At 31.7% G+C, this 13719-nt stretch overlaps 1 protein-coding gene across 6 annotated transcripts in view; it reads right to left on the bottom strand.

Annotated features, from left to right (window-relative positions):
- The window catches only part of BDP1 (BDP1 general transcription factor IIIB subunit), a 67719-nt gene that overhangs the window by 33540 nt on the left and 20460 nt on the right, over nucleotides 1-13719 (bottom strand). For 5 of the 6 annotated variants that reach the window (XR_012504744.1, XR_012504743.1, XM_074359393.1 and 2 more), the window contains 8 exons: nucleotides 11226-11384; nucleotides 8632-8791; nucleotides 6800-6891; nucleotides 5795-5990; nucleotides 4867-5000; nucleotides 2718-3750; nucleotides 1673-1860; nucleotides 998-1220 (listed from right to left, as the gene is read on the bottom strand). Coding sequence is in view for 4 of the 6 variants with exons in the window: in XM_074359393.1 (XP_074215494.1) it covers nucleotides 998-1220; nucleotides 1673-1860; nucleotides 2718-3750; nucleotides 4867-5000; nucleotides 5795-5990; nucleotides 6800-6891; nucleotides 8632-8791; nucleotides 11226-11384 (2185 nt within the window). In the remaining 2 variants the exon portion in view is untranslated. The remainder of the gene's footprint in view (nucleotides 1-997; nucleotides 1221-1672; nucleotides 1861-2717; nucleotides 3751-4866; nucleotides 5001-5794; nucleotides 5991-6799; nucleotides 6892-8631; nucleotides 8792-11225; nucleotides 11385-13719) is intronic. The other variant, XM_074359398.1, reaches the window with a different exon arrangement.

Raw genomic sequence — 13719 nt, 5'->3', positions numbered from 1 at the left:
AGGCCCCCCCAAAAAATTAAAGAAAAAGAAAAGAAAAACAAAAAATTGAAAACAAGACCAATCAGTAGGGAACTGAATAAATTATAGTATCTGTACTCTTAACAGTACAGTCATTTAAAAGATTAATTTCTATATATTGATCCAAAAAAATGTTCACAATATTGTATTAAGTGAAAAAAATCAGAAGGCAAGCTATGATGCCATTTTTGTAAAGCAATGAAAATACCTGCACACTATTTCTATAAATAAGTGTCTGTACAGAAGAGGTTAGACAGATATATGTAAAACTGCTACACGATCAACCTGGGAGGGAGAGATGGGCCATTATAAAGGACTCTCATTTTTTAGATGACTTATTTTTTGCAATTTGAAATTTTTATAATCAGTTAAAATAATCAATAAAAAGTTATTTATCTTCTTTAAATATAAGATTAAGAGGAAAAAGTACAAATGTTCAAGCATAGTAAGAACTAAGCTAAGATGTAAAAAGAATTTTAATTCAAAAAATACGTCTCAAGTTTAGAATACTCAACTTATGAGCATTAACGTTTCATTTCGAGGTTTCTGATGCTGTATCACACATCTTAATCTGTTATAGACCAAGTTAATGTAAGTAAAATAATTTTCTTTAACTCATATCAAGCTTTTAACTTTTTGCCTTCACAACAGAGTGAAATAAAGATGGACTATCATTCTCATTTTCCAGTGAAGAAACTGGTTGCATCATTTGGCTATGGTCAACTATTGAATAAAGGTCAGAACTTGAACTTGAGCCCAGGCCTCTTAAAATCTTTCCCATGACACACTTGCCCATCATCAGAGATCAAGGTTCTCACACAAACCATATGGAACAATGAGGCACATTAAGTACAGCAATAAAAATATCACACACAGTAAAAATTATATGAGGAAATATTTGCATTATTTCAATTCCAAGTGTTTATTTTAGTAACTATAATAACTAAAACAAATATTCTCCATCTTAAACAACACTCACATGTTGAGAAGGGAGAATATGCGTTTGTTCACTTTTCTGCTGTATCACAACAGTCTCTGTTTTATCGGCTTCAACTTTCTTCCCAGGTGCATATTTTTCTGCTTCCGTAGTCTCTCTCTTTGAAGCTGCTCTTGCTAAGTTTGGCTTTGGTCTTTTGAATCTACTTCTCACAAATGGTGCTGGTTTAACTTCAAATGGCTTCTGTTCTTGAGGAAGAGATTTGCTGTTGGAACAAGGATTATCAAACTTTAGGATGAAATGAAGGGGCAGTGGGAGTGGAATCTTAGGAGAACCTTAGAGACTTGGCAGTAAATATTTAATTCTAATTCTTAACAGGAAAACAAACTGGACTATTTGGTAGATTCTAAAAAACATGAGTTGTAGAATCCAGGTATAAGCCTAGGAATTATAACATCTTTGCACAAAGAAAATACAGGTTTGTCATACTTGTACTGACTTAGGAATATGTGTTACATATAATTTTGTATGTTAGTAATTCTCACAATCTACTGTAGAATGACCTCAAACCTCTCCCAGTCTTCCCCAAACCCGCTTAAAATCTCTAACACTATGCTACAGATGATGTGTCTTAAAATGTCATTTAGTTTAACAAAATCTGCAAATATAACTATATGCTTTCTCTTTGAAAGCACACAGATCTATATATACTTTTACCTTAAATTAATATCTGAAAACTGCTCTGGAACATCTGGACTTTGCATCCTCTGTTCTTCTATTTTACCAAGATCAGAAGCCTGAGAAGAAGTCTCCAAATGACTCAGCTGACTTTGTACCTCCTTTTCAGAATTTCTCTTCTCTTCTACAAATGTATGCACCACGGACAGTATCTCACTGCTAATGTCCTGAAAGTAAATCAACACACATACAAGATTCCTTAAGCATTTCACAAATTTCAAACAAAATTGTCTTTTATACGTACACATATATTCTACACATTGTCTTTAAAAAAGCAGAAGTTCGAGGTTTTTTATTTTTACATAAAAATATTAAAACACAGGAAACTTCTGTTTATATTGCATATTATGATTTTTTCAAACTACAAATGGCACTACTTACTCAAAAAAAGTTAGAAAACTAGAAAATGTCAGAATAGCTTGACCTTCAATTAACAAGAAACTTTTAATAGAATGAACTTTTAAAAGTGGAGTGAAGTGGGGTAGAGCAGAAAATAGGAAAACTGACATAGATACAGTCAAAAGAAATAATTCCAATGTATGTTCTTATTAGAATTAACACAAATTCAGTCCAATTTCCCATATTCCTTTTATCTATGAGTAACTTTAAAATGACATTAAGAATAGTAACTTTGGGGAAGGGTATAGCTCAGTGGTACAGTGCTTGTTTAGCATGCATGAGGTCCTGGGTTCAATCCTCAATACCTCCATTAAAATAAATAAATAAATAAATAAACCTAATTACCCCCCCAAAATTTTAAAAATAAAACATTTATTTTTTAAAAAAAGAATGGTAACTTTTCCACAATTAAAAGAAATTTTTAATTATTTTTTAAAATGATTATATAATTTTTCAAGGTCCTGAAACAGAATTGAGGATTGGGAAAGACTTTACATTTTAAGAGACCTTAAATGTTGTTGGATATAAGGGCAATAATCCTAGAATTATTTTGATAATGTTTCTCTGGAAAAGAAATTTTCAAAATATTCAAAACAATATTTTTAAAGAACAGAAAAATACGTACTTTAATATTTAGTGAATGCACAGCACTGCAGTCACCACTATGGCTCTGCAATGAATGTGTCTCAGTTTGTCTTGAGGTCCCAGTCTCCTCTGATTCACTTTTCCTTAGAGAAATGTCTATTCCAGTTTTTTCCAAATCTGTCACCTTTTCCTCAGTAGCACTGATCTCTTCTGCTCTGCTTTTCCTTAAGGAATTTTCTATTTCAGTTTCTTTCAAATTTGCTTCTGTTTCCTCAATCGCAGATATCTTTTCTGATACTTCTTCCATTAGAGAAATGTCTCTATTTCCAGGTTCTTCCAAATCAATCTTCCTTTCCCCTGTGGCACAGATCCCCACTTGTACCTTTTCCCTTCGGAAAATTTCTACCCCAATTTCTTTCAAATCTATTTCCATTTCATCACCTATAGTTTTGACCACTGAGGCCTTTTCTTGTGTAGATACTTCTCTTTCAGTTTCTTCCAAATCTGTCTCCATTTCCTTAGCAGCACCAATCATCTCCAGTGTCTTTTCCCTTGGAGAAATTTCTTTTTCAGTTTCTTTCAAACCTGTCTCCATGTCACCTATAGCACTGACCTCCTCTGGAGCGTTTTCCTGTAGGGGTATTTCCCTTCTTTCAGACTCTTCCAAATCTGTCTCTCTTTCCTCAGTGGCATCAGTCACCTCTGGTACCTCCTCCCTTAGGAAAATCTCTCTTCCAGTTTCTTTTAAATCTGTCTCCATTTCCACAGTGATATCATTCATTTCTGATATTTTCTCCCTGGGAGAGATGGCTTTTCTTATGGTTTCTTTTAAATCTGACTCCATTTCTTGAGTAGTATTAGTCTCCTCAGGAACCTTCTCCCTTGGTGAGGTTTCTAGTCTTACAGTTTCTCGCAAAGCTGCTGTCATCTCCTTAGGAGAAAGAATTTCCCCTGGTAACTCTTCCTTTGAGAAAATTTCTCTTCTTCCAGCTCTTCCTATATTTGGCTTCGGTTTCTGAAATCGAGTCTTTAGAATTGGGACTTGTTTATTTGCTTTACTATCTTCTTTAACACTATTTAAAAAAAAAAAAAGACACAATCAAGTTTTAAACCAGACTGCCAACTTAAGAGATGATGGTTGAGAAATCACTACTGAAAAGCCAGGAACTCTCAAATAAAAAAATTTTTTTAAATAAAAAAAGTAAGGAAGTGTCAGGAATCTCTGAACTAAATTTAAAAACTAAAGGAGAGAAAATTCCATCCTTTGAACTTAGAGTAAATTTAAAAAAACACATTTATTATATACATAGAAATCTATCAATAAGGTCAATTAAAGTAGCAGCTAAGAAAGACTCTCCAGTCCTCTACATTGGAGCTAGGCCAGTTTGTGCCTGCTATTCCTACGTCTTCACCCCTACTATCCTTTACCCAGACACATGTCTTGCTGTTAAGAGTTGAAGAACTCATTTATATAGCCAGACCTGACCAGGATCTTAAATAGCTGGATGGAAGTATAATTTAAAGAAGGTGCAGAATACTTAAACAGGCTCATTCAGCTGTAAGAAGGTACACGACAGGCCAGACTTCAAATGTAAAGATTGGTAAAATAATAAAAGTTACTGTAACTAGACAGTACATACATGGAAGTCCATTATTCTGTTCTCACTACTTTTGTGCCCTGACCATTCCCAAGAGGAAAAAAGGTTTTCAAAGCATATTAATTCTGTCAATTTGGTTCAGTATCCTCTGGTGGGGAAGTAACAAACAGAGCTTTGGCTATGTGAAGTATGAGTTTCTACATAAGAGTTTCACATAAAATTTATGTAAACCTTAAACAAAGGTACTATGTGATCAATCTAATCCCAAAGAAACAAATATTAAGAAAATAAGCAGCATTTTCATATTTGGATAGAGACATCTAATTTAATGTCTATGTTAAGTGACAGTACCATTCACATTAGGTCTAATTTGTGATGAGTAAATCAACTCATCAAACCACCAACAACTGAGAAATCATGAAGGCAATGACACAAACTGCCTTGAAAGGTGAATTTATACTTGTAAATATTATGTAACTTGATATACAGATAACAAATTAGTCTGATTTGCTATTGTTTTTTAAAAAATTAATAATTTCTAAAATTTTACATATAATCCAAATATTTTATCATCAATAAGATGAAGCTTACCTTAGACATTCATTAAGAGCTGTGGGCTCATCTGATTGCACATTTTGAAAAGAAGTATCCTTTTCTTCAGATTGTGATGTGATGTCTTCACACTCAAACTTTTCACATGACTGATCTTCTATCTGTTCAGGAGTCTTAATAGCAAATAACATTTTAAAAAATGTTTCCCATGTCACAATGAAACACCCCTTTATAAAAGATTTCATCGAAAATTATATACAATTTGAGTACAAGGAAAATGGTAAACATTTCAAAATATAAAATGATATTCAAGGGGTGCTTTTTAATGTTTTTTCTTTAGATATAGAAAATGTCACAAGCCACACCTTTTACCTCATCTCAAAGCCCCCATTCTTTTTCTCCCAGTCAGAAAATAAGCAACTGCTTCAGTCTCATCTGTTAGAATTATTCCTTGGGTTCTATCTTACTAAGTCCTTTTGATTATTATAATCACATTCTAGACCTCGGGAATTACAACAAAAGAGAATTAAATCTCAAAATATGCTAACTCTTTCGCTTTTCACAAAGACCTGTTATTATGTAAATAATCCAAAATTTTTCATCTTTGTTGTTGAGATTATATTTTAGTAGGGAGCTTTTAATGTTTTATTTTGTTTAAGTTAGTATTAAAATTCATGTACTTAGCTATGTTTTCAGAAGAGAAATGTAATTCAAACACCTGCTGAGTGATGGGGGAAAGCAAATCCAAACACAAGTAAGGTGAAAGCAGACAATTCATCATGTAAATGCTTCAAATCCAGAAAGTTGAGAGCTAAGTAGCTTTACAATTATCAAAGCTGCTGGCTATGAGACTTAGGCCTTAAATTTAATCAACAGTGTACATAAATGTATAATATTGTTGATTAAAAAGAGGGGTGAAAGTAGGCTTATGTTTAACTAAAACACTAGACGATATCAAAGTACTTACATCTCTGTCAATACAGGATTCAGTTTCATTCTTCTCTACACTGGCCTCAGTTATTTCCCGTGACATAAGAACTTCTTTTCTTTCAGCAGCTTTACCCACATTTGGTTTGGGCCTTTGCAATAAGCCCCTCATTAGTCGTGAAGGTCTGAAAGCCTTTGGTTGATTATCTTCCTGAAGACAAATTTTTTCACTCAAACTACAACAGTTACAAAGGAATAAAATTAATGGTCATTCTGAAGTCACATAATTAGTTGTATGTCACATAGTTGCTTGTTTTCAGTATTCCACTCTCCCAGGGATAAATAAGTAAATCATCTGAAATACAAAATAATTAAACAGTGGCCTCAAGAACAATCTCAAAGGTATTCATACCTTAACTCACTAGAACATAGTCCTAGAAGCCTGACTATAAAAAAGCATCTTAAAATCAAATTTACATCACAATATTGGAAAAGTTTGTATCTGACAAGCATGGAATACTATTCCCCACTGAGGAATAGTATTACCACTATTAGTAATAGTATTACTATTAGTAATAGTATTACCACTGTGTATTGTGTATCTCCAGGGCTGGGGCTGGGACATACATTATGGCACAAACATATAGTCCAGAATCCACTGGTTCAGATTTATATTGGAGCAAGGTCTATTATAGATCTCCATTCTAAGTTCATTATTCCCTTATAAAATCCCCTGCTATAAGAGTATCCAGAAACACCATTAATTTATCTAATAAGACTTTGTTAAAATCTTGTTTTAATAAGCTGGAGAAGGGTAATTGTTAATTCACCAGATCCATACCATAATTTACTTCTACAGTACCAAGCATAAAGAACATTATCCAAATGTTTCAACAATACCTATGGTTAAAAATAGACTTAAAAAAAAAAAAACCAGCCTTATGTACACTAGCTGAAAATAAAATTCAACATTATCAAGTAGAAAACAAGTCATTACAGTCATTCCTAAGAGTTATTATTTTTATTCTACTTCCTAAATACTTACTTAGATACAGTGTCAGCTTCTGGGTTCTCTCTCTCTGAATTCTCCATTCCAGGAATATCAAATGTATTCATTTTATCCTTTTCCATGTGATTCTACAAATATAATTTTTTATATTTAATCTACTTAGTATAAAAAGTACATATTTTCTAACAAACAAATAAATAGATGGAAATTAAAACAATGAAATTTCACTTTTTTGTACTTCTCACTATTAGAAGAAAGTTTTTAAAATCATAAATGCAAATTCAAATATTTTACACATATTATCTCATACATTACTGATAGAAGCACAAATTGGTAAATCCTTTCTGGAAAGATTGACAATATGAATCAAGAGCTTTAACAATGTTCATATTCTTTGACACAGTAATAGCATTTCTAAGACTCTATTCTAAAAAAATATTTAGACAAAGATTTAAGTACGAGGATGTTCACTGAAACATTATGAAAAATAGCAAACACTGTAAACAGACAAAATATCCAATAATGAATAAACGGTTAAACAAATCCAGTTACACCCACTGGCAGGATATTATCAAGTCACTTAAAACTATGTCTTCAAAAGACATTTAATGATATGGAAAAATATTTATGGAAAGTGAGAAAACCAAAGAAGGATACAAAACTGAATAGCACTACTCAATCTTGTAAAAGAAAAGCTGGAAGGATATATTCCAAAAGACTGGTTGCATGTGGATAGTAAAATTATGTAATTTTTATTTTAATGTTTACATAAGTCTGTATTTCCCAATTTTCTAGAATTTAAAAACATCTTATAAGCTTAAAATAATTGATTATAAAAAGTATGATAAAAAAGAGATCACATAAGAGGAAAAAAGTAGACTAAAATTTTAGAAATTATTTTAGCAAAAATAAGACATTTTTAACAACATAACGCTGGCAGGGACATAAGGCAACAGGAACATTCATTTAATGCTTGTAGCAATGTAAATAGACTGATTTTTCTTTTTCACTGACAGTTTGACAATGCATAACAAGAACCATAAAAATATTTAAAATACTTTGGCCCATTAATCCCATCACCTCTGGATATGGATTCCTTACCTAGTGACAAAATTGTCTGCTTTTATTTACAAGAGTTAAAAAAATGGAGACAACCTAAACATTAGAAATGGTTAGGTAAACTAATAATATGTTAATAGCTGATACAGCTATTAAAAAGATCAATTAACCTCAAGAAAGTGTACATGAACAGTTTCAGAGAAGTTTTAAATGCTATATATGTTATGATTAAAACTATAGAAACGTTTACTTACATAAAAAGAGATAAAGTTTATAAAGGGCAAACACAGAAATGTATCTGTGTTTAGACAAAAGGGTTGTGGATATAATTTTATTATAGCTGGTTTAAGAAATATTTTGAATAAAAATTTTATATATTTAAACAAAAGACAAATCTGTCACTACTAAGGATGTTTGAAATGATATGTCCTAGATTCTAAAGAAAATGCATTAACATGAGACTAATAAGACATATTTGATATTAATGTACAAAGTTCTTATATTTTGGTTTTACTATCAGTAACATTTCCTTGTAATTACAAGCTAAATATTTTTATTCCCAACTGTTCAGAAAAAAATTTTATAATTTTAATTTTCATCAAGTCTCCAACTCCAGAGGGGAAGGTATAGCCCACTGCCTGGGTTCAACCCAAGTGTCTCCACTAAAAATAAATTAAAAAATAAATAAACCTAATTACCTATCCCCTTCAATTAAAAAAAAAAAAAGATTCCATTCTGACAGAAGTATAAGTTACCAAATGGATGATTCTCTTTAAAAAACGAACAAACAAAAGTCTCTAATTCCATACCTTTTCAACTGAAGTTTCTAGATGCAAACTCTTGCTCTCTGCATCTGTTTTACCTTGTGAAAGAACTGATTTCTTCCCGACTGCCCTTGATAAATTGGGTTTAGGTCTCTGTAATCGTCCTCTCGTCATTGGTTTAATATTTTCTGTTTGATCAGTTTCCCTAGAAAATTAACATCATTTAAACTGCACCAACACGCAGGCATATTCAAAAGGAAAATTTTTAAAAAATCCGTTCAGAGACAGAAAAAAACTCCTTTAAGCTTACAACAAAAGTAGCAAAGAAAACTGAACAAGAAGAGCAATGAAGGGGTAACTAATTTGTTTTATCCAATGCTAAAAATATACTATTCAGCATCAATAATCAGAATTCTGTGGTACTGACAGGAATAAACAGATAAATGGAACACAAAAGAAAACTGAGAAAATGACTCCAAAACACATATGATTATAGTATATAATAAAGTTAGTATTTCAAAACAGTTGAGGATAAGATGAAATACAAAATAATGTATTTTAAAAATAAATACTAAATTAAATTAATTATGATGGGGAAATTGGTAATACTGTGGCATAAAATAAAATTACCTCCATTCTTTGTACTGTACTCACAATATATTCTAAATGGATCCAAGATTTAAATGAAACCATAGAGAAAACATGAATGCTTTTATAACCCTGAGATAGGATAAGCCTTTTTCAAACTTAATAAAAAGCTCAGGAGCCATAAAACAAAAAAAAAGAGAGAAATTTGGTAACATAAAAATAAAAAAATTTACATAGCCAAAACATGACTAAATCATATGATAAACCTTAAAAGTATGTTTTACAACTCATACAACAGGCTAACCTCTCTAAAACATAAAGAGCTCCTACAAAACAGTATCAAAAACTCATTAGGGGGAGGGTATAGCTCAGTTGGTAGAGTGCCTGCTTAGTATGCACAAGGTCCTGGGTTCGATCACCAGTACCTTCATTAAAAAATAAACCTAATTACTCCCACCAAAAGGGAAAAAAAAAAAACTCATTAAAAAACTGGACAAAGGATGCAAACAACTCACAAAAAGAAAACAAAATAAAAATAGGTTTTAAATGTGAAAAGATGCTCAACTTCACTTCAAAGTAAAAGCTGATAGAACAAGTGAGCACAAATGTGACAAAACGTTAAGAATCAGAGAATCTATGGGGAATAATACATAAATGTTCATTGTTCTATTCTTTTGACTTTTCTTAAGGTTAGAAAATTTTTAAATAAGCAACTGAAGGAAAAGAATGAAAGAATTACATTATCACTGTCAAAAAAAGGTGTAGGGTAGAGATATCATACTGAGAGATTATTTTATAATCTATCAAGACCAACAAAAATCCAAGTTTTATAACACTGTTGATAAGGGAGACATTTCTTACGTTGTTGGTGGGAATATAAACTAGAATAACTGCTAGGGAGAGCATTTTTGAAATACCTATCAGAATCATAAATGTGTAAATGTACACAAACTCACATATATATCCTCTGGGCTAGCAATCCCATTTTAAGGAACTTATCCTACAAATACACTTACACAAAGATGAAAGGACAGAGGTGTAAGTTTCTAAGCATTTTGTTTGTAAAAACAACATATATAGCCATCAACAGGGCCTGATAATATATACTGTGATTCATCAATACAACAGAACACTATGCAACTATAAAAAGAATAAGGAAGGTCTTTACATAAAGATATGAAGATATAAGACCAAACAATTGCAAAATGGTATGTATAATATTACCATTAGGTTTTTTAAAAGAGTAAAAAAATGTGTGTGTGTGTGTGTGAGTATTTCTAGTAGCTTTAATGTTGTTTTTTAAAAAAAAATCTCTGAAAGAATATAAGAAATAAATAACAGTGGTTACTTGTTAGAATGAGTGGGGACATAGTAGAAGGGATACTCCACTCTATACCTTCTCATACTTTTGGATGTTTGAACGATAGGAATATATTGCTTATTCCAAAGACCAGTTTAAATTTTTATTTAAAAGTTAAGTTTGCTTCTCAATGTACTATGCTTTACTGAAAATAAGAATTCATAAACTAAATAGCTTTTAAGCCCATTTGAGGAGCTAGGAAGGAGATAAAAAGGAAGTCTGAATTTTTGAGATACATTTTCAAAGGGAGATCCTTGTGGTGCTTTTATTCTGTTTGTAGTGAAGATAGTCATTTAACCAGTATTTTCCTACTAGAAAATGTAATACATAATCTCTTTAAACACATCAATATCAAAATCTACTACTTTGACAAAAGGCATGAAAAATAAACCAAGTAAAAGTTAAATCTCATAGCAAATATTTAGGTTTCCAAATTACTTAAGAATTTTATCATAAGGTATCACTTTGCTATAACTCATATCACTATTATACATCAGATACAAAAGACAATCTTTCTGTAGTGAAACATAAAGTGAAAAACCTTGATATCACTAGGACCACAAAACAATTCTATAAAGTGGTCTGCAGTCCCTTCCTAATTCCTAAAGGAAGCAACATTATCATGTCTTAAATAAGAAATTATCAAAATTTTGAAAATAAACTTTAAAATCCTACCATGTAAAATACTTACAGTGATTTGTTTTTTAGGTCAACATTTCTTTCTTCTGTGTAACTGTCCTCAGCATTATTCACCTCACACAGTGCTCTCACGCCAACTTCTGAGGAAGGCAAATCTAAAGTACTTGATTCTGAAGTCTCAGTTGCTATTGATACAGCATCTTGTTGGCTACTAAGGAAATGAAAATATATCAGAGGAAAAGAATTCTTAGTAATACATATTTCATCCTAATTATTTAAAAGGTTTTTTAAAATATACAAAGCCAAAACTTTGGAAGATGATCCTTCATATCATGGAATAATCAAAATGGATATGGCAAGAGGCACCGTGTTATTGAAAAACACTGTACCTCGGAAGATAGTAACAGCCACAAATTAACAGGGAAAGTGCTCAAGAAGTCACAAAATAAAGAACTCTTAATTATATGGGGTTCACAAATCAAACATATGTGTGAAATCATAATAATGTTTAGAAATTAACTTTCATTAAAATGTTACACAGGTAATCCTTGCTTTGCATGGTACTGCGTTAACCAAAATGTCACATAAATCTAGGACACAGTTTCAACACACACAAGTTGCAGTTAACACTGTATTATGCCAACAGAGGATCACCGTATTATGAAATACTTCAATTAACAATAATATAGGGGGAGGATATAGCTCAAGTGGTAGAGCACATGCCTAGCATGCCTGAGGTCCTGGGTTCAATTCTCAATACCTCCACCAAAAAATCAAATAAATAAATAAACCTAATTACCTCCTCCCTGCAAAAGGAAAAAAAATTAAAAAAAAAAAAAAAAAAACAACCAATGGCATGTACTAACTAGCACTCAGTTTTCAGCACAAATTCATATTTAGTCATGCTTCCTTTTTTTTTTTTTTTGGCAATTTTTTTCTACTAGGTGTTTGTCTTTTCCCAACAGATCAGTCAGAGCTTCTTATATATTTTTTCTTGGTTAGATGTTACACATAAAACCTCCCAAACAGCGGCCTGCCTTTCACTTTCTTCACGGAGCCTTTTGTCAACAGAAGTATTCAATTTTACTGCAGTTGAATTTATCAGTTTTATCCATTAATGATTGTGCTTTTTATGTCTTAAGAAATTCTTGACATCATAAAGATATTTTTTCTACATTTTCTTCAAAAAGTTATAAAGATGTGCTTTATACATGTAGTCTTTATTAAATAGTTCAGAAAGTTAGTGTATAGGGTAAAATAGGGATCTAATATTATCTTTTTCATATCTAAGCACCATTTAATGAATAGTTAGTCCAACCCTTAGCCACTAATTTCTAATGCTACCTCTGCCATGTATCAGATTCCTAAATTTCTCTTCTTAGATTCTACATCTATTTCCTCTCTACATCCAGTTCCTCTCAATTTGTCCCTCACCAGTACCACACTGCTTTAATCACTCTAGCTTTAGAATAAGTCTCAGTACATTTCTTCTCTACAGTTGTTTTTCAAAATTGTCTTTACCATTCACGACCCTTTACTCTTGTCTACATAACAATTTTAGAATCAGCATACTGTTTTACAAAACCAGCTGGGACTTTTAACAGTCATTACAGTGTTGTTTTTCTCCTAAAAAAAGTCATCAGTATTATTTTGTGCATAATTTAAGAAATTAGTTGTGTTGCTGAGGTTACAATTTAGATGTCTGTCACCCAACAAGTTCAGGACCCAAGGTCTGTGGCGTGGCTTCAAAGAAACTATTAATCTTCTGAACTGTATGAATAAATTGGCACATGTCAATATATGTGTATTTTTCCTATGTGAGAATAAACTGCTTTCAAATTTTTCAGAAGAGGGACATATACACCAAGGGAACAGAAGAGACAGACCAGAAATAAACCCACACATATACAGTCAAATGATCTTTGACAAGGTGCCAAAACTACACAATAGGAAATGGATAGTCTCTTCAATAAGTGATGTTGGGAAAGCTGGATATTCATACACAAAAAAAAAAAAAGAAACTGGACCTTTATTTCATACCATACACAAAAATCAACTCAAAATAGATTAAAGACTTAAAGATAATACTTAAACTATTAAACTCCTAGAAGAAAACATGGGGGGAAGCTTCACAACACTGGTATTGGCAATGATTTCTTGGATATGACATAAAAGGCACAGGCAACAAAAGCAAAAATAGACAAGTAGGATAGTATCAAACTAAAAAACTTCTGCACAGCAAAATAAACAATCAACAGAGTCAAAAGGCAACCTATGGAATGGAGAAAAAAATCTGCAAACCACATATCTGATAAGGGCTAATAACCAAAATATAAAAGGAACTCCTACAATTCAACAGCAAAAAACCCCAAGTAACTCAATTAAAAAATCGGAAAAGGAATTGAAAACACATTTCTCCAAAGAAGACATACAAATGGCCAACAATAACATTTAAACAAGCTCAGCATCACAATTATCAAGAAAATGCAAAACAAATTCACCATAGGGTATCACCTCACACCTGTCAGGTCATTATATATTAATTC

This window comes from Camelus bactrianus, chromosome 3 (genome assembly GCF_048773025.1).
Source record: "Camelus bactrianus isolate YW-2024 breed Bactrian camel chromosome 3, ASM4877302v1, whole genome shotgun sequence".
Classification (NCBI taxonomy): domain Eukaryota; kingdom Metazoa; phylum Chordata; class Mammalia; order Artiodactyla; family Camelidae; genus Camelus; species Camelus bactrianus.
This window is presented reverse-complemented; position numbering and strand designations above follow the sequence as displayed.